Genomic DNA, 27,607 nt, shown 5'->3' with positions numbered 1-27,607 from the left:
GTTTATTTATAATCCTCACACTGGTTTCGCTTTTTTAACAGATGTGATCTCCAGGTTAGTTTCCTGTCTAGTCTTGTTCTAAGATGTTTTGGCGTGGGTTCTTCTGGAATTACGACTCCGTCAGTACTCGGCCTTGAATGTATCAGTGTTCCGGATTTATGACAGCGCCTGAAGCCAAACTGGTAATTCGCGCCAGAGAGACCAGCATCGTCTATTACTGACAACACTCTACCCTGAAACGCTCTTTCGAGTATCTTGGTGAGCATTAGCAGTAAACTAATAAGAGGCGAGATTGGCTTCAGGCCTACCAGGCTTAGGTATCATAAATATATATGCGCATTTATCCATTGCGCTGGGAAGTAGCCGATTTCCATGCATCCGTTATATATTTTGGTTATAAAGGAGATACTTTTTTGAGGTAGTAGCTTTAATGACATTGTATTTATACCATCATCGCCTGGCACACCTTCCTCCTTCTTAAAATGCAACATGATCATCACATCACCAGAATTAATTAATTAAATCGAATTATTTAATCTGTTTATATGCGTTAAAAAACAATGCATAGTTTCAAATTTGCACCAACTACACATTAATTTCATATTTGCTGTCCATTTTGAGGCGGTCCGCCGTTGTATGCCGTTGCCGGCCATGTTGTGACTGCTGGCCCGAATAATAGGCAGGTCCTTGAATCTAGCTGGTCTGGGACATTCAATTGATGAATGCGATTTGCAATTAGCAATACGTTTCCACTGCACTGCGGCTGCCGTTTGGGTGGCCTTTGGTTCATGGTGGGCTGTGTGTGGCTCTGTGTTCCGCCTTAATTAAAACGAAACCAAAATACGCACTGCCGCATGTCTATCTGGAATAATGTTATTTGCCATTCTCACGTGTCAAGTATTTTTGCTTTTTTTCGGTAGTGAATATAATTTTTGCCACTAATGGATGGCTGGCGTTATTATATTCAATACCCATTAAAAATGGGCAATAGAAATGTATATTGGATTTTTAAGAAGCTTTGTATATTCTTCATTACTATTAACATCACCATCTAGGGACTGTATTATTTTATTTTATTTATTTAGTGTTTGGGAAAATTGCAAATCAAACACAAATTTTTTTACTAAAACAACTTTAAAATTTATTGTAAAATTGCTATTGTAATTTATTTAATAAGATTCAATAATTAATGTATATTGTTTTAAATAAATGTATTTTGTCGCAAAGTAATTTATAAGGATCTAGTGGGAAGATCAGCAGAGTGAATCGTAACCAGGGCCTCGTTAGGGCACACTAAGCTCTCTTGCACTTTGGATATAAATGTAATCTAGTAGGTGTCCATCAATTTGGTCTTCTATTTCACTTATGGTAATCTATTGATATAAGGCAGATATAAATGAAGTTCAGATATTGAGTAAATTTCATTTTACAACAATAGCCCGTTTCTTCTTCACGAATATATTTGTGCTTTTGGTTTCTTTTAAATACATAAAGTTTGAATGTTTATTATGGTAGTTGGGTTGGGTACAGGGTATCCCTCAGTCGGCGACCTAGAGCTACGCCGACTGGCCATTAATAAACAACATGATATTTAATTGGTGGCGCTGGTATTTGCGCTTCTCCATCAAATTCTGGCAGAGTTTTTGTGAATCGATTGGCCGACGAATGGGACTCAGACATGAAAAGAACTCTGCTATGGGTTACCTCACATTTTCCAAAAAGGAACACAGCACTCTTCGGTAACAGGTATATGTGAATCCTTGGTATTGCAAAGGGGTGGCAAAAGTTTATAATGAATATATTTAAAAATAGACCACATCACGGCAAAGTATCTAATTGTCTTTTTTTTCATCATATATATTGCTTACGCTATTAGCCAGAATGAAAATATACAATCAAATTATTGTAATAGGATCTCTCCGATCTGCTTGAATGTAATCCTGGCTAACTTCAGCACTTGCCAGGCGCATGTGTAGCACTTAGGACAGCAAATATGAAAGATGAATGTCTGGCCATAAATTAGCAAAACATATTTGTTCTCGATTTCTCGGCTGTCGACTGCAGCATTATTGGAAGCCCGAAAAAAGACAGAGGGATCAACTGGCTGGAGCGGGAGGGGGATTAAAGCGCGCGCCAATTGCTGTGCGGGAAGCCTGGGAACCTTTATTTTTTTCGGGTCTGCCCTTAGACGAGTGCTATAAGCGCTCAAAATGGTCACGGACAATCGGAAAATTGAAGCAACCCCTAAGGGCTCAACATAAAAGGACACAGGTGATGGCTGCAGGTTTAGCGCGCTTCTTGCAGCGTGGGAAACTGAGAAGGGCACCAAACACAAGATGGGTCCAAATAGCAGCCGAGCCACTGGCATGTGCAGAAAATCCATCATAGCACTGACAATGCATTCGGGAACAGCACCACAAACCTTGCTCAAAATACAATGCGGCAAAAAATGCGGCAGCCCCTGGTCCACAGGTCTCTGGCTAGGGTCAGTGGCTGGTTGCAATTGACATAGGTCTATCTATTGCCAGATATCTTTCGCTCGCGCTACCTGGCCTCAGGTGTGTTCCTGCCTCTGCTTGCGTGCCAAACAGTCGTTGGTTCTCCAATTAGTTTGCCATGCGTGCCTAAGACCTTGCAGTTATTGATAGAACTTTCTGTTTTTCATTTGAATTGCAGTTCTTGTTTCAATCCTCTTTCCTTGTATTCGCTTTCTATATTTGCAATCGGTAAATTCTGTGCTGCGGCGCTTATCCAATTCCAAATTTACATGTTAAGCCTCTTAACAGTTGGATAAAGTTGTTTTGAAGGTGTGAGACCTTGCTTCCTTATTAAGCTGTTTTTGGCCTTTAATCGTCTGCGCCGCGTACCTGCTCTAATTCTGTTTGTTTTGTGTACTTTATAGAAACGTATGTGACAAGTAGAAGGCATTTCGGACCTCACCAAATATATATATTTGTCATAATTAATAGGCTAGTCGATATAGTGTGTCTGTCTGTCTATGAACACATCTATCTAAAAGCTAAGCCCTTTAATTTCGAAAGCTCGTGTTGAACTGGCAATTTTTATAACAACAGCTTTGATGGATAGGCATAGAGATTGAATTTTACATTTTTATGATCAATGTTTTTCGGCTAGTTAACAAGATCTCTATGTAATCAGGAGGCTTTGCTAAACGACTTAGCTTTGTTTTTCTTTCACAGCTTCCAGCAAAACGTGAGAACTGCCATATTTATTGTGTATATATTTATTTAATTTTTTTTTTTTGAAAACAAAATACAATAATATTAAATACCATGAAAATCTGGTCATACTTTTGGTGCGCTGCGCTACTCTTAGCGTGCGGCGTTGGCAGCGAACTGCAGCAGTGCCTCACGAACGAGAATCCAAATAATGAAAAATTCATATTGGATGAGAACTCGTGGGAGCTGATGCTGCAGGGCGAGTGGATGATCGGCTTCTGTGTGCCGCTGATCATGGCCTGCATAAAATTTAATCGCGTATGGAGCAAGTTCGCACACGAGAAGCAGCTGGAGAAGAGCGAAATGATTGTCGCCAGCATGAAACTGGAGTACTCGGAGACGGTGATCAGGCGCTTCTCGCTGCACGATCTGCCCACCATTTTGCATGTTAAAGATGGTGTATTCCGAAAGCTGCCCTTGGCTCAGACCGTTGATGAGCTCAAGGAGCTGGCGCTAACAAAATGGCAGGAAACAGAACCAATGCCCTTTTGGCAGCATCCAAATGGTGTACTTATACAAGCCTACATACAATACATTCGTGCCATTGATAAGGTCTACCAGACAACCTGGCTGGATACGGACTATGAGCATGCCACATGGCTAGTGCGCATTGGCCTAGCTCTCATCTTGGCCATGATTGTGACGGCCACCTGTGGCGCTTACACCTTTATACGGGACAAGCGACACACCCCAAAACGTGCCAAGAAACCGAAGAAGGAATCGGTAGCAAATGACAAGAACGTCGAGGGTCGTACTTCCTACAAGAAGGGGGCGGTAAAATAGACAAGTGGCTTTCGACTGATTCTTAATCGTTGACACTGAAATTTTCAACAGAAGGAGGCTTCTTTTCTGCTATGTATTCATTAAAAACGGTTGAAATTTCCTTTCGTGCATCCAATACTTGACCAAAATTAGCCAACAACTAAATGTTCTTTTTTTTTTGTTTTCGTTTTTTCGACATAAGTAGTATATCCCCCGACACACCCAGTGTTAAAAAAATAAATATAAAATCTGTTTAGAATTGTTCATTAATTTCTCAATTGGAATCTGTTCTTGGGCCTTACTTTATATTGCGCTAGCCTCTATATTCACGGTTCATCTGGCTGAACATATGATCGTCAGTGCAGAAAGTAAATACTTGACCAGTCCATCAATCACATCGGACTCTGGCAGCGTAAACTTTTGCATCAGATCTTTATAAAAATTTCAACTGATTAACTGAATATACACGAAGAATACTTTACTATTTTTAATTATTAAAAATGGGTTTGATAGATTGATCATAAAGCTATGAATGAGGTGGAGCTTAATTTAAGTAAAGAGTAAAATTAAAATGGTCACAGGAACCAATTGTGAGCAACTTTATATTTTTATTTTGAGCACATCACACTTATGTCTATTTTATTGGAACTCAGACTCAAGTTTACACGGATTCTTTAGAGCAAGTTTCTGCTCCTTTTTGGCAGCTATGCAGGCCACGCCCTCGGGTTATCGCCAACAGGTAATTAGTACCTGTCACGATAGATGTGTGGGCCTGTAATCTCAATCACGTTGTGCTTAGCTTGAGTGCACAATTAGCAACGTTTGCTGGCCTAGAGACCCGCGTTTTTGAGCAGTTCCTGCCCCGGTTTGGTATCTAGTTGACGCTGACGAATGAGCATTTTGCGTCTTGTGTTTAGCTGGGGTATTTCATTTGTTTGCCCTGTCATGCGGTCTGCTGTCCGGTTATTAGACATAGATTAGCAGTAATTGCTTTTCTAAACAGATCTGAAACTTTCTATTGAAGGGTTTTGAGTTTCGTTTCAAATTTTCATAATTTTCTGCCACCATCTCCTGACTTTGACAAATCAGAATATTATATAGATTAGAGTGCTTAAATGATTATATCAATCTGTCAATGACTAAATTTTACGATTAACGACTTCATGTTGGCTTAAATGTATTCAGATAGAGCGTAATAACCGACAGCTATAGAATACGATATTTTTATATGGTTATATTTTTGTTTATGGCAAAAAGTTTTGAATTCCGCTTTGTATAAATTCAAATTATTTTTGTTGCTTTTGCTCTCTATTTTCCTCGTAGCTGCTAAATCGCAAAATTGTTTAAGTTTGCATTTTGCATTTGGCATTGTCGTAAATTAAGCAAATCGCGACATGGCGTGGGGCAGGAAACGTACGCATCAGTTGCAACAACACAATTTGAGAACAAATTTGTAATTCAATAGGTTTAAACAATAGTTGTTGATGTGGCGAGCCACATGATGATGACAATGATGATGATAGCTACGATGACGATCATGATGTTCAGAATGAAGCTTACGGAATGCTGCTAAATTACAATGCATTATTCATGCGCACCACAGGACACGAGCCAAGGAGCTGGCGGACAAAACACAAAAGTGTAAATCACTTGAGATAAATGAAGATGTAATGCCAAAAGGCTGCTCGCATTCGCCTTCCTGAACCTGATATAAAAGTCCTTTTCAGTTCGCAAATCGATGAAGCCCATTCAAAATTCACAATTGCATAACTTATTTATAAATGTATGCCATTGTTTTGGGTCTCGATGTCAGCACTGATGTAAAATTCGATCAACTTTGCCACAAACTGAAAGCTTGATGCGTGACACAATCCTGATGGCTAATGGCCGGATGGCGATGTATTTATAATGAGGCCAAGCCTTAGGTACAATAATTCTGCAAAATTAAAACTTTTTTTTATATATATTCTTCTCGGCTCAATCAATTTAAATGTATTTGCAGAGTATCGTCTTGCCTTGGTTGAAAGTCCAACTAATTTAAAATAATGTCTGCCAAGTGCAATTCGCTTCAGATGGAAGCGTATTTTTTTACGTTTCAATTTCAATTTTTGATTGAATTACAGCGAACAAGCAATTTAAAATACTCGTGTATACACGCAAATTTATTTATTTGGCTACAAAATATATATACATTTTGATGGCTCTGGGGGGCAGCTGCTGCTGCTGCTGGAAAATCTGACCATTTGTCTTCCAAGTATCGATTTAAGGACTTTGAACTCGCAGTGGGACCAGCACAGAGCAGCGAACCCGATAGGCTTGAAAAGACTCGGGGGGGTTGTCCAACTCAGACGCACAAACGATTACCCAATTTCACGTGTTTAGATTGTAGTTCACGAAAAGGGTTGAGACCCAGGTCTATTTGTGCTTTTCGCATTTTGATTGATTGCTGCCAGTTATAGCGCACAAATTGAATGACCAACTGCTGCTGCCCAGACCAGGCCCGTGGAGCCAGTCAAAAATGATAAATAGACCAAATGACCCATTTAACTGTTGCGTTACGTCTTGGTTCTGGGTCCTGCGACTTGGGAGCTTGGGCACTCCATCTGCTCCTTTCTCAGCTAGTCCTCGTAATTGAGTTTCTCTGATTGCCTTTGGGGCTATGGTCCACAACATTTAAAGAGGTTTTAGGCAAATGAGAAACGAACACACCTGCAAGCCAATCCAAAAAAACATGAAGACCAGTTTAATCTATTTATGCATGTTGTGTCTGTTCCGCATGAATGTCCTTTCTGCGAATCGATTCGCTGTCAGACGCTTTCATTTTACAAAGAATATTCAAATGAACAGATGATTATTGGCGACCTATAAATAAGAATCAGGGTTCAAGTCCCAGACGTAGAGCAGTCCTGGTCTAAAGCCATTGCAAAGGCCTTATTGGTTATGTGAATACGAGGAAAGTATGTATGTATAGCGCAAAAGAAAGCATTGCGGCACAAAGTATACATATATATATATATTTCTGATCAGCCTCTAAAACCTAGCCTGTCTTGAAACTAGAAAAGATAGACAATAAAATTAAAATATTTGTTCTCATAGTTTGTCGATAGTCCGGCTATAGATCCGACTATGAACGATTTTCCCATAGCTTTAATAAAATGGGAAGGCCAGCAAGAAGTAGGAGGGAGGAAAGCTCACATGGAGTAATCGATCCTTAATTTTAAAGATTGCTGCAGAATAACAACTAGGTTAATCAAAAATAACTATTTGGCAAAGTGGTTGCTAATAATTATGTAAATAAGCCAAACACATTTCAAGATCGATATGCAGAATCTTCAGTTTTGAAATCAACGCGACAAATGATGATGATGAAGGTGATGTTTGCCAAAAAACATCACCACAATTGACCGTTTCAATTGTTGTTTTCCTGTGGAAAACCCGCAATTATCGCAACAGTCACATCAATGGCCATGACGACACTCTCCGGGGTTCTGTGGCAGGGTTCCTAAGTATGCAGCCATCCATCAGTCAGCTACATAAATGCAACAAAATGTTACTTTTCCATTCAATTATTATTATTATTTCGTCTTATTTTTTCCTACTACTCTACAGCCTTTGAGGACCTTTGCTTTTCCATGGCCATTGTTGCCTTTTACAAAAGGCACCAGGGGGAGAGCTCAATACTACTTATATTTTTTCGCATGCCCAAACGAAGGACGGCAATTATAGGGCCAAGGGACAGAGTCAGAGTGAAAGGGTTCTACGGGCATTAGCCGGCTTTATAGCGTACACACCATTAGCGAAATGCCAGAAAACCCGAGAGAGGAAGAGAGACAGAGAGAGAGAGAGAGAGAGAGAGATATATGGAGCGAAAGAAAGGGTGATAGAGATTTAAAGGGGAATGGAAACCTTGGGACATACAAGCATAAACAGGAGCAGATAGAAGCAGCGACTGCCACCTTTGTTTGTTGGTCGTTTGCCTGCGGGAAGCAGGACAGGAACAGGAACAGGAACTGGTTCTAGAACTGGGAATGTTTTTTGTTTGGTTCGGTCTTGGCTGTTACGGTCTGTATCCCGCCCACCACTTCCGTGCCGTTGATGGCAAAGACTTTTAGCTTAAATGTCAATTGGGTAAAAATGTGCGTATTTTGCAAACAGAGGGCAAATACTTATGTAACATGCACACACACACACACACACACACATGAGTTTACACATGTCTAGGTCAATGGAAAAAAGGGAAAGAAAAATGAAAAAGGAAGAAAATGAAAAGCTTTGGCTAAATGAACCAACGTCTGACTTGCTTGGGGGCGGGTGGCTCTGGTAATGGTAATGGTTGGGACAACTCCTGATAGTCGGCTAATAGAAATGCGTACATATTGACATAAAATTCCCGGGGGCATGATTCAATGATAACGCGGCAGCTGCCATTAGGATTGATATGCGATATTGGTCGCCGTATAAAGACCTACAACATTTGCTTACATTTCTCAAATGTACATGACAATCCCCATAGATAAGAGCCCATCAAAAGGGCTGATGCGATGCGATGTTCCGATCGCTGATTAAAATTATCAAAGCCTAACTAACATATCGCGCAAAGATACACTGCTTGGCTTGGCATGGAGCTGAATGTGAATACAAATATTTGTACTAAGATACCTCCACTTGGGCCCCAAATTGAACAACAACAATTATTTAAACATTTGCGTATGAGTTAATTAAAGCAATTAATGTCGAACAATTAAGAAGTTTTATTTTATTCTGAGTACTTGAATTAAATACTACTACCTAGAAATTTCATATATATTATAACCTTGTAAGGATTATTATAATTTTGTCATAATATGTATATAGTCTAGATCAAAAAGCTTCCATAGGAAAATTGGGTTCCTGTATTCTAACTTAACTGCAAAAGAGAAATTTCTACAATGGATTAAATCTTCGACTAGCCTAAGATATCCTTAGTTTGCCGTTTTTAATTGTGAATATTTTACGGATCTGCTGTGCTTCTTCCACATCAAACTTTGAACAGAAGCCGAGGCATTTACTCGCTCTGACATCTGATGCAGATAAAGCTATGAACTTTCGAAACGGAGCAGAGCTCCGAACTCTGGACGTGAGGTTCAGGTGCACTTTAGTAGTGTTTACTCACGGACATACTTGGACTGCATATTTACCAGCACCAGGCGGCACTGCGTCCGTTTATCCAACTTGTCCATTGTAATTGCTACTTCTCTCCACTCGGGAGGGTGTGCGTGAGTGAGTGTGCGTGTATGATGTATGCTGTATGGCTATTTGGCCGGGGTTTTGCCGGCTCTTTGCATTGTTTGTTCGCATTGTTTCACATGGGCGAGGTGCACGTAGTTGGCATAGTTCGTATTCAAGTCAGGAACTCCTCTCGATTCTTTGGCACTCATGCAAAACGCACAAAAGTGCGCACTATGTCCTTTTGCCAGAGGATATTCCTGCAGCTACTGCTCCTAATACTTTCCCGGTTCCTGCTCCCACTCACTTTTTGCGCCTGCTTCTCAACACAATGCGAGGCATTGTTTGCACGGCTCGCACAGGGCTCTAGTTTTAAACACGTTTACAAAGAACTCCGCTCGGATTCTCTTTTGAAATGTACACGTTGAAACAGTGTTTTTTTCGCCTTTTTTTTTGTTTTGATTTGTCTACAGGCTGCATGATATGTGTGCATTGAATAGAACAAAAATTGGCAGTAAAGTTTCTTATATTGTGGTCTTATAAAGAGGCCCTTAGTCGGGATTAGTTGCACGGTCTTTCTGCGAAATCGAAATATGAACTGCTGTTGGTCAGGTTCAATGTGCAGAGAGTTCCACAAATGTTATACACCTTTACAGATGGGTTTCAGTATCTAGTCTAGTGATAAGGATATGGAGCGATATCCTCGACTAAGGTTAATTTGCTCACCATACAAAAATACTACTCTAATAAATAACAAATGAAGACAGTTTCTTTTTGCGTCGACTCTTAACCTCTGTGCTTCAGTCCTCCAGCCTTTTTGAATCATTTTGCTTGCTTCAAATGCAGACTTGTTTCTAAAGTTCGGCTAACTGTTTTGTGGCCAGAAAACTTATAGCTCAATTTAAATAAAAAACATGTTTAAATTTTAATAGAAAACGTAAATTATATACAAAGTTTTGAACCGTTTCAGATCTGCCAAGACCCCGCTCATTTTCACAGCTTTCGTCCTTGTCCCCGTGCTGGGAATTTGACATCTTTCATCGTGTTTCAAACGCTTGAAGAATTATTTTCAAATGCTAAACAGTTTTCCAAAAACAACTCAAAAAGTTTAGATGAAAAGCAACAGGAGTCGGGCGTATGCTGATTGCGATGATTCGGTGAACTCAGCCAAAGAATGTGGCCCAAGCCAAGCGAAGTAAAGCATTTCCAATTGGATTCCTATTACGAGAATATATATATATATGTATATTCAAATTGTTGGGAATCTGGCAATATGGCTGGAGTTAGCGAGTGATGCCAATCTGCCAGCTGGCTGTTAGGCGTTGTTGTTGTTGCCTAACAGCTTATAAATTTTAGATGTGACTCATTTAACTTTTAATTGGCAATTAGTTTCAAGTTACGCAGCAAATTTGGCTCAAGTTTTTCAATTATTGATGTTTAAATTGCTACTGCCAATTGCCTTCCTTCGCAGCCCCATCCTAATGGCACATGTTATCGTTCACATCGCCCCATTGGGTTCAATTTAAGCCTTCGTAACGCCCGGGAGCCCGTCAATTAAAAAATTATATCCCACAACGTGTTTCAATGCATATTGCAATCGCTTAGCTGACTTTTCCACTTTTCCGCTTTTCCAACTTTGCCTTGCCCAGTAATTTCTATTTAATATTCAAATTGTGGCCCTTTTAACGTGGCACATGCTAATAACTGCCACACATACACACACACACACACACACACATGTTCAGCATTTGCAAAACACATTCGGCTTAAGCAACCTTTCTTTTGGCAATATTCAAGATTGGCTGCTCTCCCGAATTGTGCCGTGTTTTTCATTTTTCAACGCTGTGTAAGAGCAAATATATTATATAGAGTATATAAATCTATATGATATAACTTCTGTATATATTAGTTAATTTTATTTGAGTAAAGAAATGTTATGATAAAAATAAACATTTAAGTTTTCTGGTCAAGAGCTTGTTATCAAAGTGCCCGAACTTTTAAGACCTTCCCCCAACTCATAACAAACAGAAACAAAGAGATGTGGGGAATCAAGCAGTACGGCAAGACTAAAGCTGAGCGTTTGACATTAAAATTGTAATAAATGTCATAAATTGTTAACAGTTGATTGCACTTGATTATTTTTGTAGCAGGCAACATCATCGATATAACCAGCCCAGCTCTGCTCAGCTCAGCCCAGCCCAGCCCAGCCCAGCCCAGCCCAGCCCAGAGCCTGGGAACACACCTACCTACACATCGATGCCAGCAATTCTCCTGCAGCAATAATAAAAGCGAAACGCGTGCGGTTTTAATGTGCTCTCACACTCTCGAGCAAGCAGAGATATCAAAGGCAGCCGGAAAATGGGGATTGTGGGAGAAATGGGGAGTGGGAATGGTAACAGGCATGGTTTTGCGGGCCTATCGCAGTCGTAAAGGACAGCCGAGCTAAATTCAGCTACAGATAGTGCGAAACATTCTCAAGTTTGTGTTGTTGCAGTTGTTGTTGTTGTTGTATGTCTTTTACGACCTGTTTCCGTTCTTGATTTGGCTTGACAAAATGTGAAACCGAACGCTTACGTGCATATAATAACATATAATATTTTATGATCTTATATTTCAATATTAAACGAAACCAAACGAAACGGAACGCAACGGAGCGGTCAGCCCTGAGCAAAGTGCAGAAGTTGTCGGTCGTCTGTCGGTTTTAATTTGCCATTTACACATCATAAAATTTTGGAGCGTGCTTGCTGCTTGCTTGGGCAGCCGTTTGGGCAGCGGCCACGCCCACGCCCATGCCCACTTTTGGCGTGTTGATAAGAACAGCAACTGAATGCCATTAAATGTCATTTGGTAATAAAAAAATAAATAAATAAAAGAGCGAATAAAAAACAAAATGTGTATCGCAGTCATGGCTGCTGCTGCTCTTAACCCCAATCTTGAAGCCATCTGAAAAGGAATCTCAGTCACAACGAGCCCCAAACTACTCAAAATCTCATCTGGTGTTTTTGGCCAACGGCTAGATAAAAGCAAAGTTTGCAATTTAGAAGCCCCAAACATCATTTTTAATAGGCTTCAACCCAGGAGCACTTCATGGGAAACCTAACAAAAAAAAAAAAATGCAAAATAAAGAAGGAAAACAAAAATAAAATATATGTCGAATGTTTCCGACTAACAAGCTGCCATATCGCCTACGCCAGCCAGGCATTAATATGAAAATCATGTAAGCCCTCGTTGCCGAATTAGTTCTTGCCCCCCTCCTGAACAAACGCCTTAACTCCACACTCCGGCACCGCCGGAAAGCCAAACGATGCCCAAATGCTGCATTCCGTAATAAACGAGAGCTTTGAAGTGAACAGCGCTGGCCTAAAATCTGGAACATAATGTTTTGTAATACCCTGTAACTTGCGCCTAGCAGGCAGGTCAATATGCACGAGCAGGTTAAGGAAACCAAAAATTATATATGTAAGGAATTTGGAGCAAGAGTTGAAAAATTATTAAGAGAGTTTAAGGGGAATTATAACATGTCTTACTAAGATTATTTATTTCTTAGTTAATTATATTAATATTTAAAATTTATGAACTCAACTGGACATCGCTTGCTTAAGATATTCGATATTGACCGGAAATTAAATCTTTCAGCTAAGCCTAAATCTCTTTTATTTGAATTTAACAGTTTATTTCATGGGCATATTATATGGGAATATGTCCATGGTACAGGGTATACATTAGTCGAGCATTTGTTGTTGGTTGTGTATAGACCCTACAGTGTAGCCCCATTATGTGGTTGTGTGTCGGTTATGAAAGGGTAACAACAAGTATTGGTAAATTTCATTCGAGTTTTGTGTTTGTATTTGCAAGCGAGTTTGTTTAGTTTGCCGGAGAGTCTGGTGGGGTTCTGGTGGGGTATATAAGGCGCTTAATATGCAAAGTTTGTAACTTAATTTAAATTCCCTTGGCGTGCACTTATTACTTTGTGCCAACTTTGTTGTTGCTGCCGCTGCCGCTGCTGCTGCTGCTGCTGCTGCTGCCTGGCACTAAAACAAAACCTAAACTAAAACTGAAACTAAAACAGCTAACAACTTGGCACAGCCCACACTTTGTAGTAGTCGCACATGAAAACAATTTTTTGATAATTAAAGTTGAGCATTCTTTGGACCTGTGTGTGTGTGTGTGTGTGTGTGTGTGTGTGTTTGTGTGAGTGTGTGTATTGGCTTAGTAGGCCCGAAGCAATTGCCACTGTTGGAATTGGGCCCTGGCTCCATTTCAAGTGTCAGGTTTCGTAGAGTTGAAAAGTTCAACAGAAAAACTATGCCCCAAACTTTGGCTTTGGCCTAGCTATGCCTGCTCGTATCGGACCACGTTTGCAGTAAGTAATTTCCATTTTCAACCTAGTGCCCAAAAGTATCCAAATGTACCCAAAAACAAAATGAGAAAATAGTAAGCCGCTGTCGGTAGGGAGTACGCTAGGGGAATAGACAAAAAAAAAAAAACTAGACGCCAAGAGATTAATATAAGTCAAAACCAGAAATTCGGATGGTTTGGCTTAAAACCTTAGCTCGGATCGTGAGCCTGTATCTAGTTAACATAAAAATTTCATGTGTAGACTTTGCATTAGCTCAAGTAAATATTGGTCTACGATCTCCTCCTTCCTCTTGATCGATAACAATTTGTTATTGAGACAAATAATCGAATGCAAGAAAATACAACAAACACCTAGTTTCTAGGTAAGAGTAAAACTTACCTCAAATTAAATAAATAGTAAAGCTTTTATGCCTTTTTCTCATGTTATCCTCGCAGAATTCCTAGGATTATAATAAAATGAGCAATCTAATTTCCGCTAGCAAAAAAAAGCAGCAGGGCTGAAACCAAATGTCATTGGTTCGAGTTTAATTTAGGGATAGATTATACATATATATACATATACTATATATACATTCGTGTTAACATCCTTCGGTCGGCTGTTAATGTAGTTTGTTTTAAAAAGTTGCAGCAAAAGCCTAAATAAATAAGTATTTGGACTCCAGTTTCCTTTTGCCAGCTGCGACCGAATGTGACAATTCCAAATGAATGGGCGTGGGCGTAGGCAAGACCCTGGGCGTTGGGCGTTGGGATCAGGTTAAGGCAGTTGGCAGTTCGGGCAGGACATTATTTAAATTGCCATCAGGTTAGGACAGGCAATAAATTGATGATGAAGGTGGCACAGGTGCGGCAAGGTCCGTTCGGTGGCGGGGGGCAATGGTGTGCTCTGTGACAGCCGCGTGAAATGCATTTAAATAAATAAGTTACGGCGGTGTAAACAATGCGAAAAACACGATAAATATGTATGCGTGTGTTTGTGTGTGTGTGTCGAGTGTATTTCACATCATTTCAAATGCGACATAATTAAAAATGTCACTTGTTTACCCGATGGCCCCCAGGGCTGGAGCACAGCACCCCCAACTCTGGCCTCACGAACTTGATCGCACCTGTGCGGCGGCTGCGGCTCACCAAAAAGTTTTCGCACATAATTTATATACTTATGTATGTATGAGTATGAGTGTGTGTGTGCGACAATCACAGAAATAGAATTTCTTATAAGCAGAAACGCGATAGGAACCTGAAGCTGAGCGGCGGGGCGGAAGTGGTGCTCTGCTTGTGCCACCAAAAATGCCAACAATGCGCGCTTGTCACTCGAAATTACTTTATGCAAAGCGTCGAGGTGTGTGTGTGTGTGTGTGTGAGTGTCCGGGTGTGTGTGTGCAGCCAACTTATGCGGTGTGAGAGGACAGCAGCTGACAGGCAACCAACGAAGCAAGCAACCATCAGCAGCTCATCCTGCCCAAGCCGGGTCCTGCTCCAGCTCCCCATCTATTCCCGAAGGAAACACTTGCTGCTTATGGATTTCATAGCAACGCAAATTTCCTTCTTTTTATACCCTGTAACAAATGAAAATTGTCAAAAAAAAAAAACGGGTAGCACCGTTTTTGCAAATGTTTGTAATAGAACGCGTCATTTTCAGAGACCTTAAAGGTTTCCCGGAATTGAGCAAACACAATTTCCAGATGAGGTTTGCGAAACGTCATTCGAAGCTTATTCTATCTTTTGTGATATTTAAACCATGAGGATAAAATCATTATCACAAAAGTTATTGTAACGTTCACCTGGAAGGGAGCTGGAACGGCATTTCTGTGCTGGGCACAGGATATCTGTTAGTCGGACCTTTTCGAATAGAACACTCTACATTTTTTCCCCAGTTATTTCGTCTTTGCGCGCATTTTACAAAGTGGCAACTGGAAATGTTGGCCACAGCAACCCGCTGCCCACCCGCACCCTCGAACCAGCACCCGCTACCCGTTCTCCAGACAGCGACACAGCAATTTACCGTTCGCATCTTTCTTCATCATGTGGCGGAGGCTCAAACAACATGACGTTTTTATTTTCGCTACCAACATGGTCGAGGAGTGCTCGGGGATTGTTTGCATTTGTGAATATGTAAATATTTTTCAGCACGTTGCCCGATCCGATCCGAGCCAAGTGCCATGTGTCGCTCCGTCAGGAGATACCCTGTGTGCCGTTAGCTGGCAAGGAATGTGGCAAATGATGGCGTATGCTGGTCCCTAGCAGGAAATCGTAATTGTGTCTGTGACTGTGTTACGAGATTTTTCTTTCTATATTTTCTTTTTCCTTCTTTTTTTTTTTTTGTTAGTCATCCTTTGCGGGCTTATGTTCGGTTGATGCGCATAGAGTGGCCAGCACAGTGTCCGGAGACTTTATTAAAATGGAATTCAAAACTGAAAGATGGACTATGTGAATGTATCTTTTTACACACAAACATTGTTTCTTAGTTTTAAATCTAAAAATTATATTCTGAAAATTCGTTATATATTTTATGCATTTTTGTAGCATACTTTTTAGAGTACAATTCCCCGCTAGTTAAATGTACAAAATGAGTTGACTAAAAAGAGATTAAAACTCTCATACTGCTGTTAAGATACTAAATTATGATTGTACAGGCACTTAATGCACTTAATAATAAAAAACTAAGAAGAGACCCGAACTGAGAGCTCAGATTGTTTTGCTTTATAACAAGACCGTGAACCACTGTGCACCTGAAGTCGTCCCTTTATCCCGTTGTGCCCCATCCAGGAGTTAAAGTCGGAGGCATCGCAAACATTTCACGCATATGATTTATTTTTTTCGTTTGCGAGTAAAAAATTTACAATTTCCGCTGCGTTTACCCCAACGAGACCATTTCGCGAGCACGCACGTGTGCGTGTGTGTGTGTGTGTGTGCGTGCGTGTGTGTGTGTATCTGTAAGTGAATGCTCATGCTCACCCACTCAGCGACCCACTGACTAATGTGGCCACATATGCCGCACATCCTCGTTGCGGACCGAGGAGCGTGAAGAAGAGTGGGCGGAGCCAGAGGGTTGCGTCGTGATTCCTTTTTGCGGCGCTTTGTTCCCTCCTTTTGACTAATGAGGTTGCCGCTCCATTTGTTGATTGCCGCAATCGTGATATGCCACGCTCCAATCCCTTCACACGGCCAACACATGTTGCCTTCTGCATCCTCTCGACGATGTTTACAAATTTTTCCTTTCTTTTCTTGTCACAAATATATTCAAAAAATTCGCATCGTTTTCAGAACGTGCTCAACGACAGCGTAAAATGGCGCTTCTTGGATTTGTATTCTACATGCCATATATTGTTTGGATATAATCCTTTCAATATCCTTGAAGAGGGCATGACAATTTCGTGAGGAGCTTAGCGCTGAGTATGAGACAGCTCCAGCATATATAGGATATATAGTCTTGATCGATATTAACAGCCGAGCTTCAATATTATTATCACACTTCTGAGCCAGGCTATTCAATTTTCAGAATGTCAAAGATAGGCGCTCTTTCTTCTTATACCTCTATATGACATCTGAACAACATCTTCCTTTTTCTGGCAGTTGGTAGTAGCCATAAAGCAGATGCCAAACCAAGCCCCAAGTAATTGGATGCCATTTTTCTGTCAAAAGCGAAAAGTTCTTGAACTATTCTGATATTAAGACAAGAGAATAGGGGAACGCAGCTCTGGTTAGCTCAAAGATCTACCAGAATTTCATGACCTCAACGAGCTGGGTGGAGGAGGACATGAGTTGGCAAAATATGTACCTGCTGTCGTAACGCTTTGTAGTCATCATGTTTCCAGCTGATTCTAATCAGAGCTGCTAAACTTTTGCCATTAATTGGGTTAATAGTGTGCGCCCGCAGTGGAATACCTTAGTTGACTTTACTTGAGGTTTAAAACAAAACAAGTTCCCCCACCCCAAAGCAGCTCGGCTGGTAGGGTCGTCTTGTCAGGGGTCGGCAGCCAGTGGCTGACGGGATATCCCCTTCCTAATTGCGCACGTCTGAGGAAATCGCATGACTTTTCGCGAACATGCCACCAGCGCAGCAAGCACAACAAAAGACAAGGCAGGAACAGCGGCATCGGCAGCGGCACTGGCAACAACAACGTCAGCGGCATGCAACATCAATTTGTGCAACATGGGCGAAATTTCACGCATGCAACGGGGAGCAGCGTCGTCGTGCGAGACAAGCGCAGACAGAAAGTTTAATCAATGCTGACAGAAGACAATGCGATGGGCGGGATGGGTAGGGGAATGCTGCAACCAGCGGCAACTTGGGAGGGGAATCGCTTTTGACACAACGCAGAACGCGTTGCAGGAGCAGCCGCTTCAAGAATGATTACAGGGATGACGGGCTACGGATACGGCTAAGGCAAATCAAAATTGAATATCTTTCGCATGGAATTTCCGCTTATTTTAAATAAACTGCGGTAAAATATTCAAAGTATTCGAAATTTCAGGCAACTATTAGGGCAATGATACTTTTCACTCTGAATGAAATTATATGTTGATTAAATCAAGCATTAAGTTAAGAAAAATGCTTTAATAGGCCATTTTTTTATAATACATAAACTTTATTTCCATACGAAAGCTTGTAACTTCCGGTTCTAGATTCTTGCATCTTTCCATGCAAAAATTTGGTTTTGCTTGAATAACAAATAAGAGCTTAATTTTCTACCGAGCGTTCCCACATAAGCTTTATAACAAAGCTAGATACTCTAGCATCTATACGGTCAAGTCTCATTAGACAGCTAAGTTGAGAGAATAATAGCGCGGAAACATATGGACTTAAGTATATGGACTTGTAATTTCATAGAGATTAATAATGCATACAGAATTGTGTCTGAGCTGTTTTTCCATGTGTTTCGCATTTCGTAACAAATTAATAACATTTTTTGCTAGAGTTCACTCCGATTTCACAAAACATAATTGTGGCTCCTTTTTTAACAGCAAATATTTTGTAAAATACGAGTACATAAATATTTAATTTTATTTACTTCTATAAAATTTAAGAACATTTGTAAGCTTAATAAATGTGTGGCTGTGTTTTGATAGATGAAATCAAAAACTAATAACGTAAACTTCCAACTTATCGGTATTTGTTTCTTAATATCTGGGAACTATAGTTTCGATAGTACTACACATTTTTAATAGTAACGCTGCCTTGGTAATAAAATAAAGTCAAGCCATGTATCTTTGGAGACGAACAACTATTCTGTGCCCATATATGATAATAGAGTCCAACTGTTTAATATATATATATATATATAGTGCCTGCAGCAAGAAGAATATTTGTCAAGAAAGAAACGGAAAGGCCAGCAGATAGACGAGCAGTCATTGCAATGCCAATCCAGCTGGCCAAACTGATCCGGCACATGGTATATATAAATATGCTCTATAGAGGCAGGCTGTAAAAAATAGCCTTATCTAGTTAACTTATGCAGGCTCGCGGAATTCGCCGAGGCCGGCTCGCGGGCTGGTCTGGGAATTGTGTGTTCGTGTCATTAAAATGGTTACCTGCGTGTGTTTGGTAAAACAAACAGCCTGCATATTTGCTGGGTCTGTTCAGAGTTATAAAATCGTTTGGGAGAACAGACGCACGCAATTAAACGTGAAATTGCATTGTGAGAGCGGACGACAACGACGACGCTGAATAACAATAAATAAACAATTTTCCGGCACAATGGATGAAAGATACTCGCGTCGGGCTGTGGCAACTGTCGTAACTGTTTCTGCATTCCGGGCCCGGCAATTCACGCGGGTGACAAATTGACAATTTGTATTGCGGCGGGCAGGAAGACAAAAGTTGAATCCCATTGTTTGCCAGCGGCTCACAAAATATTTGCACAAATTATACAAAGGGGGAGGGAGAGATCGAGAAAAAGCTAAATGCCATACAAGACCACAGCGACTCGACTCGACGATATGTACAGCGGGGCCAATTGAATCAATCGAGCGTGGAACAACTGCACAATATACTCAGTTTTGCCAGAGGGGTCGCCAGCAATCGGCACTCGATCGACAGCTGACACAGATCCTGGCACATCCTCTCAGGCTGCGGCTGGCAGGCAGGCATGCGCCATATGACTCAATTGATGCCGTTCCCAGTGCTCCTTTGTCGGTTCATTTGCATGCTGAGCAGCTCGAGTACCTGAGCAGCCCGGGTCCTGGCCCATTCACAAATGAGCTCTGGCTGCGGCGCAGGCCCAGGCAGCTAACATCACTTCCTCTGACATATGAAACACGTTTCCGGCAACGCTCTGGCCTGGTTCCGGCCTGCAATAAACAAATCCTAGGCATGCGACCTTATGTGTGTGTGCGTGTGTGTGTGAATGCATTTCAGCTGTTCCCATTCAATATTGAAATATTTTTAGCACAAGTGCCGCGTGTGGGTGCGCAGCATGTTTTCCATTTTTCATGGAAAACCCAGCCGAAGCATGGGCCCAGCTAAAAGGATTGACTGACTCATGTTCGGTATCCTTTTGCAGTTTTTCAGCTGTTTCTCAGCAATTCGCAGCTGAATGTCGCCATTTAGCTGGCCTCTGCACGTGACCCAAACAGCTGCCGGCTGATGATTTATGTATCTAAAACAGAAACGGCATTGGGCATCCGATCCGAATCGACATTGGCATTCATAAAGGGGGTGGCTACCCATCAAAGATATTAATGCACGCATTGGCATTGCAATCGCTGAGATCGCTAATCGACTCGGCTTGGGCTGAACTCTAAAGCACAGAATTGGAATTATCACCAGCTAAATATAGCTCGATGTGTGATTTAGCTCGTTTCTTTATTGCCATTGTATTATTATAACCACGTGATTAAGCTATGTCCACTTTCTACTACTCTATATCTCTACTAGTCGACTATCTAAGCACATTAGTGAAGATATGAACCGATGATCTGCCCTTCTGTGCTGTCTGAGAGACACTTAGAAGCCACTTAGGCAGCTCATATTTCTATATAATCCAGATGAAACTCTTTGATTTCATACCAAATATCAAGTGCAGAAAGCCATGAGTCTATCGAATTTTTAACCACACTTAGGAATTAATTTTATGTAGGAACCATTTTAACATTTAACAGATTATATTATATCCTGTATTAAACTCACCCTCACCTCACAAAGCCTTTACAAGAGCACTGGGAACAAACTGTAAAATTATAATACACTTGTCATGGCCGAGAAGTCTGAAACCTTTTCTTCGACTATAACTGTTGAAATACTGAAAACCTTTAAGTGGATGCTACGCTTATAACCCTAACGGTAGCCATGTCTCCTTGACGAGTGCAACGAATCGATTTGAGTGAATTCCACGCTTCGACGACCGCAAAAGGAAAGAAATGAAGAAAAACCTCAGACCCTGACGAAATGCATTCCCTGCTTGAGGCCAACCCTTGGCAACGCAGTCCGGCTCGGTCCGTTTCGGCTTGGGTTTGGTTTTTTCCTTTTTTTTTTTTTAACTCGTACTCCCAACATTTTGACAAGTCAATTGTCATTATTATTGCCTTCAATTTCCGTTGGCCCTCGAGCAGCGCGACTCGAGCGCATTTCTATGCAAATTTTACACCTAGCCAACCCCCAACTCTGCCGAGCAGTCAACGTGAATTGGAGAAGCGGAAATTGCTTTATTACGTTGGGCGAATTCTAGTCCTTAGCGCCCATTGTCCCAGAGCACACAGTTGATGTGCTCGCCGAGCCTGTAGTAGCCAAAGGATAGTGCCACGATCAAAGCAAAGAAGCACAGGCGCAGCGGACCGAACAGTGCGTCCAGAAAGGGATAGATCCAGATGCCGGTCCAGTAATGCACCAGATGCATCCAAATCAGATAGCAGCCCATGACTGCAGCCAGTCCAGCGTATCCCTTGCCCCGGTTCGGGTAACAATGTGCTGTGGTGCAGAGCTCCAGCAGCGCATAGATCACCACATAGCAGTGCATGGTCCGGTTAAGCCACTTGGGATATACCTCATCGAGGAACGGCGGATAGATCGATACGCGATTTATGGCGCACAGCGTCCAGAAGGTCACACTCACCGTCAATGCTAGCGGCACCACCAAGCTGGCCAACAGATAGTCCCGCAATTGTCGCAGTGCACGCAGACGACACAAATCCTGTCCCAACGCTAGAAGATAGTATCCGGTCTGGAGCAATCCTGTGAGAAAGGTGAGGTACTTGAACTTTCCACCCATGGGTGGTTCCAGCCGCAGCTCCACGGCCAGCGCCGGCAGCTCCACATACATGTAGTCGTAGTACAGCGCATAGCCAAGATGCACACTGGCCGCCACATGAAGCACCAAACGGATATTGTGCGCATTAGCCAACCAAATACGTCGTTCCATTGGCACTTCAGCTCATTGTGAGCCTATTGCACAGAAGTCGTTGACAGCCGCATTGTTCCGCCACGTCATGCATTTGGTACGCTTTTAAGTTAAGCTTTGGTTAACTTAATTTAGTTTTCCTTCACTTTTACTTAGTTACTTGTCTACGAATCCAATTTGCAAATTCTTTCAAAGACTTGCCAGCTTGGCACATTTTTTTATATAGTCTCGGGTTTTTGATCCCATCCCATTTTCTATTCCTTGTAATCTAAGTTCTTCGCTGCCAAGTTGTAGGATTCGAATACCTGGTAGATTAGTTAAGTTAACCCATCTATTTATATGCACTGTGCCAAACGGGTAGATCATTATTATCTGTCCGAAAGGCAACACTATAATGTTTTGCTCGGCACTTAAGACTAGGTTCTCCTATATTTACATTATGTATTGTAAGTTTTTATAAAGCTTTAAATCTGAGTTTCGTCTGGTTAAAAACACTTAGAGCCACAGATGCACTGATTCTCTACGCCCAAATATATATAAATGCCAGTTCACATAGCGTCTCATTTGGGAATAATCGATCGGAAATGAGATTTTGGATAACTTTTTATAATGCATAAATTGCCATTGGATATAATCAGCTTAGGTGATTTCCAAGTCAACCTAAATACATTTTCGCTTACTTTTGTTGTAAGGAGGAATGCGTAATTTTTAACATTGTTTTTCTTGTCCTTGCTTTTGCTTTTGCTGTAAGACAGCAAGACAAACAAAAGAGTGTGCACAAATGCAGTGTGTGTCTTTGTGTGTGGGCTGCTCAAGGATTCTTGTCACTTTGCTGTATTTACACACACGAAACGCCTCTAACTCAATTAGGCCGCCACATTTATTGTGCAAATATAAAAATTACTTGCGCCGCATGTAAATAAAAAGCAAACACAACAAACAAGAACAGGAAGAACCATCCTTGCCAACGAGCCCAACACAGCCGAATGTGACCGTCTTTATTGCGTCATGTTTGAATGTTGGATATGTGATAATGGAACAAAGTATGAAATAAGGTGTTGAGGCGTTATCGTAATATCCCAGTAATTGATTTTTAAATATCTCATGAGCAACTCCTACATTTGAACGTAAGAAAGGGATGTAACCAAAAAGAACCACAATAACAAATACAAAAATTTGTAGCTGAACTAAATAGTATTACGAACAAATGTTGGGTTAAGGAAAATATTTTGAACAAATTTAAGAATAATAATTAATACAATTACAACTATATAATTATAAATTTAATATTATTTAATATTTAATAATTATTATTACTTCAAAAATATAAAATAATAAAAATTGATTTGTATGAAACCTCACATTTTGAAGCAGCAACCTCTTTGTTTAGTTTTACGATTGACTGCTGAAGGAACTGTTTATAAATAAAACGAGAAAGCATGGATACATTCGGCACGCCGACTATTTAATACCCTTATAGAGATGTGAGAATAGTTATTTGTTGAGTTGAGGAAAATATATTGGAAAACAGAATATTTTGACATAGAACAAATTATTTTATCGATTTATTTTTAATTACAGCCGTATAATATAGGTTTGCGTTCTTGAAATATTTGGCATATAATTAGAAAATTGAGTAAATGCCGCAGTAGCTCCAAATATCTTGATACAAATTAAATATTATTATAAAAAAAAAAAGCATTAAGCCCAAGATTTATTATAAAAAACAAACAGGTTTTTAACTCGCATTCTCTCTTAACCGAACTTTTCATTGGATGAAGGATTGTCCAACTTTTAAGTGGATAACTTTTATAGATTTCATTTGAAATATATAAATTAAATGAATTTAATTTATGCTAAATTTAATTGTGCCATCAAAAATAAGGATACACAGATAGAAACATGGCTCAAACTCACATATCAGAAATGTGAAACAATGTTTAAGGGAGCTCTGACTCCTAAACAAACATAGATTGAAGTCTGTAGACAATGATAGATTCGTGCCGTCATGCGTTTAGCCAGACAGCTGAACATGGCACGAAACCATTTGTGCAGTAGGTATAGAAATTGAACACCCAATCGCAGACTGGGAGATGCGTGTCCAACCCGCCCGGAGTCTGCAAATTTCGCCCGTAACAAACACTCAGGGCCTTTCAACAGTCTCATAATGAACATTTTGGCCAGCTGATCTCGGCGTGGAAAGCGTACCGGCTGTCCAGTCCAACTCACGTGGCAATCAACCAAACGTGAGCTACTCACGTTTCAGCGCCATATGCCGCGTCTCTCTCAAACGCAGCCTTGTGGTCATCGGTTAGGTCGAGAGGCCTGACCGACCACCGGGCAATTAAATGCGAGTGCGTACAGTAAATATTTGTTTGTTTTCCTTTGGCGGCACACAGCCTCCCTCCGCCCTGGTGCCTTATCGCGGCGCGTCTTCATCTGTAATTAAGACTAACACTATCCGGTGCGAGCATATGGCATATAACCAAATGGGCCAAATGGGCCTTCCTGAAAGGCGTAACGCAATTTCGTTATTGATTTTGTTGCGCCTCAGTCGATGTGCTCGCCCGTGTGCTCGTCCACGTAATTAGCTGTAATGCGAGCAGAGAGCCTACGAGTTGGCGTCGTTCATCAAATGGCTTTGTATTCAAGTGTTTATCGGATTGTCCCTTGGGGGGGAAGTGCCACGAGCAGTGCTTGGAATTTCAATCGTGGCTCGGACAGGTCAGAGCACGTCTCAATTGAAGTTAGCTCTTGTAGTTTTTCAATTTCTGCGCAGGATATGTGAAGAGCCTCTGGAGCACCACCAACAGCAACAACAAACAACAAAAAAAAAAATAAAAATAAAAATAAAAGCTGCACTGTACGCCAGTTTATGCCCCCGAGCGGGCCCCTCGCTGCAGCTGCTTCGTGTCCCAAGTGGATAAAGCAAACTGACAGAAACAGGCGACAACATGAACAACAACGACGACGAGGAGGACCACGAGGAGGACGTCTTCAAAACAAAAACTGCCAACTGGAGTGCACCCCCGAGCCTTGTTCTTGTTTCATCTGCGATTTGCAATTGGCTGCTGTCGAATTGGAATTGAAGTGCCGCACTTCAGATTGCCCCAAGCGCCACACAAGAGGCACAACTCGGCGGAGGGGTGTGATAACCACTAGCCTACATACATAAATACATATAGTATCCTAGATGGCGCCTGGTCACACATGTTCCAATGCTACACCCTCAAGTATTCATGTTCAAGTAGAGCTCTCCACGACGACGCTCTGTGACTTAAACGAACAGAGCGGCCATAAAACTTATCGAATTATCGATACTTTTTAATACCAGAGACAACTTTTTTACTATCAAGGAACTTAGTTAGATAAAATCATCCATAATTTACGAAGAAAGTTTGCCGGGCTTTCCTTTTAAGTTTAACTTTATGTATGTGACAATTAGAGTTTATAAATTATTCCAAGTATTTTTAGAAGAGTTTCCCTATAACTCAGGTTCGAAAGTTCTGCATATTTTGAGGACATTTCAGATTCGGATTGCTTTGGGCTGGTAAAAAGTAAGGTTAAAGCGGGTTAAGTAGGTTCTTCCATAGGATATTATCCCTTTGTCTCATCGTTTTGTTTTTGTTCAAGTTCCCTAAATGAAAAACATAAGAATTGTATTTGTTGACCCATATTGAACTCATTATTTAAGGTATTTTAGGCCTAATAAAACCATCGATCAATATGAGAATATGGAATTGTCTTGATTCAGCAAACAGCGCTCAGCCCACACTCGTGCTCGACTCAATTAAGTTATGGGGCCCTTTGTGAACTGCAACAGCTAGCGAATGGACCCTGGTCGACCCTAGCTATAAATCAATCATGCTGCATTACCTTCCAGAAGGGGTTAACGACTTTGCAGCAAAGCTGACGATTGACTGCCCAATAGACTCAAGTTTACTAAAGGTTTTATCACAGCTGATATTATACAAACACCAAGTGGGGGCTGTCCGTTCTTATCGAAATCCTGCCACCACCCCCCTCACGAACACACACACAAGCATGGACGGGGGGCCAACAGTGCACACGTGCCGGTACGGGCAGATACCTAACGGTTATCAGAGCGCCAGGGCATCATTAACACAGATGGGAACCATTGATAAGTCGTCGTCATCGGGCTGCCAGCTGTGGCTAAATAAACAGCAGCGCTTCGAATGGGTGTGGAAGGCATATTGACGGGCATATAGGGTATTCAAGTATGTATGTGTGTGTGTGTGTGCGTGTGTGTGTGTATTTATATGGTATACAATTGCCCATGGGTCGCATACCTTTGGCTTAGTGGCTTTATCATTGAGTCGTCCGAGCAGCCAGCACACGTGTGCTAATTTTCGGTCTTAGCTTCCAAATGTTAGTTACTGCGACTCCGACTCCGACTGTGGGAAGCCAAACAAATGTTTCTTTGAAATTCGACGGAACGCTGAAAGCAGCGAAAGGAACTAAAGTTGAAGCTGAAAACTGAAAGGACTTAACAGAAATAAACTTGGCCAAGATGCACTTCTTTAGCTAAATAAAAAACAAAGAAGCAAGGAGCGATGGTATAGGTATCTGTGTAGATATAGGTATGGGCATAGTTCCATCTATAGGTATAGGTATCAAGAGCTTTTTCAGATGGAATAAATATTAAATATTTTCGCATTTATATGTTCTTCAGATACAACTATATAAATTATATATAATTTTTTTAGAAAAAGTTATTTTTGTGTAAATATATAATAAAAAATATAAACAAGTAAGAGGTTCTAGTCGGGAGCTCCCGACTAGGGGATATCCTGAACGCTCTTCTTCCAACATCAAATGCATAAATATATATTCTATTTTAGAAGCTATATGTCAAGTTTGGTGACTCTAGCTTTTATTATTTACCAAAATTGCCCAAAAAACAGGATATCGATATCGATTTTTATCGATTGCTTAGAAACGGGGTAAGTTATCCATTATCGGAAACAAACTCGATGTGCGCAGGCACTAGGAGCACATACATCTAATTTCAAGTCTCTAGCTCTTAAAGGTTCTGAGATCCTTGCGTTCATACATGCGGACGGACGGACAGACAGACGGGCATGGCTAGATCGACTCGGCAATTGATGCTGATGAAGAATATATATACTTTATGGGGTCGGAGATGCTTCCATTTGGATATTGCACAAATACAATATACCCTAATACCCATTTTTAATGGGTTAAGGGTATAAAAATAAATCGATTTAATCGACTGATTTGTTTCTTAAGCATGTTCTGATTGAAATGTCTTTTCTTACATAAACACCTTTTTATTTTTTATTTCCAGTTTTTTACAATCGACCAGTTCGAACTACTCTGAACTGACTTGAGCCTAGGGCCAACCCGAAAAAGAGTTCAAAGCGTACAATGATTTTGGAATTGTTCAATTAATGGCCAAGCAACATAAATTGGCGAATATTCGCTAGCCCTCTCTCTCTCTCTCTCTCTCTCTGTCTCTCTCTGTCTCTCTTTTTTCTCTTTGTTGAAAGCCTATAGAGTCTTCAGCTTTTGCTTGCCATTTATTTATTTATTTGATTTGTCGCGCGTCGTTTTGCCTTCACAGTTAATTTACGGGTTTTAATTTATTAAATCAACAGCAAAAAATAACAATCAACAACAGATGCTGCCAGAGTCGCCACCGCAGCCGAGCTGCCTTTATAATGCCGC

General features: G+C 40.9%; 2 protein-coding genes and 1 long non-coding RNA gene across 6 annotated transcripts; 2 read left to right on the top strand and 1 right to left on the bottom strand.

Annotated features, from left to right (window-relative positions):
• The first annotated feature begins 3,293 nt into the window (after positions 1 to 3,293).
• LOC6622174 (thioredoxin-related transmembrane protein 1) lies at positions 3,294 to 4,022 on the top strand. Its single transcript, XM_002048530.1, has one exon. The coding sequence runs from the start codon at positions 3,294 to 3,296 to the stop codon at positions 4,020 to 4,022; it is 729 nt and encodes a 242-aa protein (XP_002048566.1).
• Positions 4,023 to 12,839: 8,817 nt separating this feature from the next.
• LOC138911085 (uncharacterized) lies at positions 12,840 to 16,369 on the top strand. 4 transcript variants are annotated; one of them, XR_011416395.1, is made up of 3 exons: positions 12,840 to 13,569; positions 15,437 to 15,820; positions 15,889 to 16,369. It is a non-coding gene; the product is annotated as an uncharacterized lncRNA (long non-coding RNA). The 4 variants fall into 4 exon arrangements; XR_011416393.1 differs by having other exon boundaries at positions 12,842 to 13,569; positions 14,188 to 15,820; XR_011416394.1 differs by having other exon boundaries at positions 13,397 to 13,569; positions 15,690 to 15,820.
• Positions 16,370 to 20,691: 4,322 nt separating this feature from the next.
• Positions 20,692 to 21,919, bottom strand: LOC6623254 (androgen-induced gene 1 protein). Its single transcript, XM_002048529.4, has one exon. It carries the CDS (start codon positions 21,917 to 21,919, stop codon positions 21,233 to 21,235), a length of 687 nt encoding a protein of 228 aa, XP_002048565.1. The 3' UTR covers positions 20,692 to 21,232.
• Positions 21,920 to 27,607: the final 5,688 nt, after the last annotated feature.

This window comes from Drosophila virilis, chromosome 3 (genome assembly GCF_030788295.1).
Source record: "Drosophila virilis strain 15010-1051.87 chromosome 3, Dvir_AGI_RSII-ME, whole genome shotgun sequence".
NCBI lineage: Eukaryota > Metazoa > Arthropoda > Insecta > Diptera > Drosophilidae > Drosophila > Drosophila virilis.
This window is presented reverse-complemented; position numbering and strand designations above follow the sequence as displayed.

Excerpts from the sequence above, each read along its gene's own strand:
- LOC6622174 (XM_002048530.1), top strand. The coding sequence starts at position 3,294 with ATGAAAATCTGGTCATACTTTTGGTGCGCTGCGCTACTCTTAGCGTGC.
- LOC6623254 (XM_002048529.4), bottom strand. The coding sequence starts at position 21,919 with ATGGAACGACGTATTTGGTTGGCTAATGCGCACAATATCCGTTTGGTG.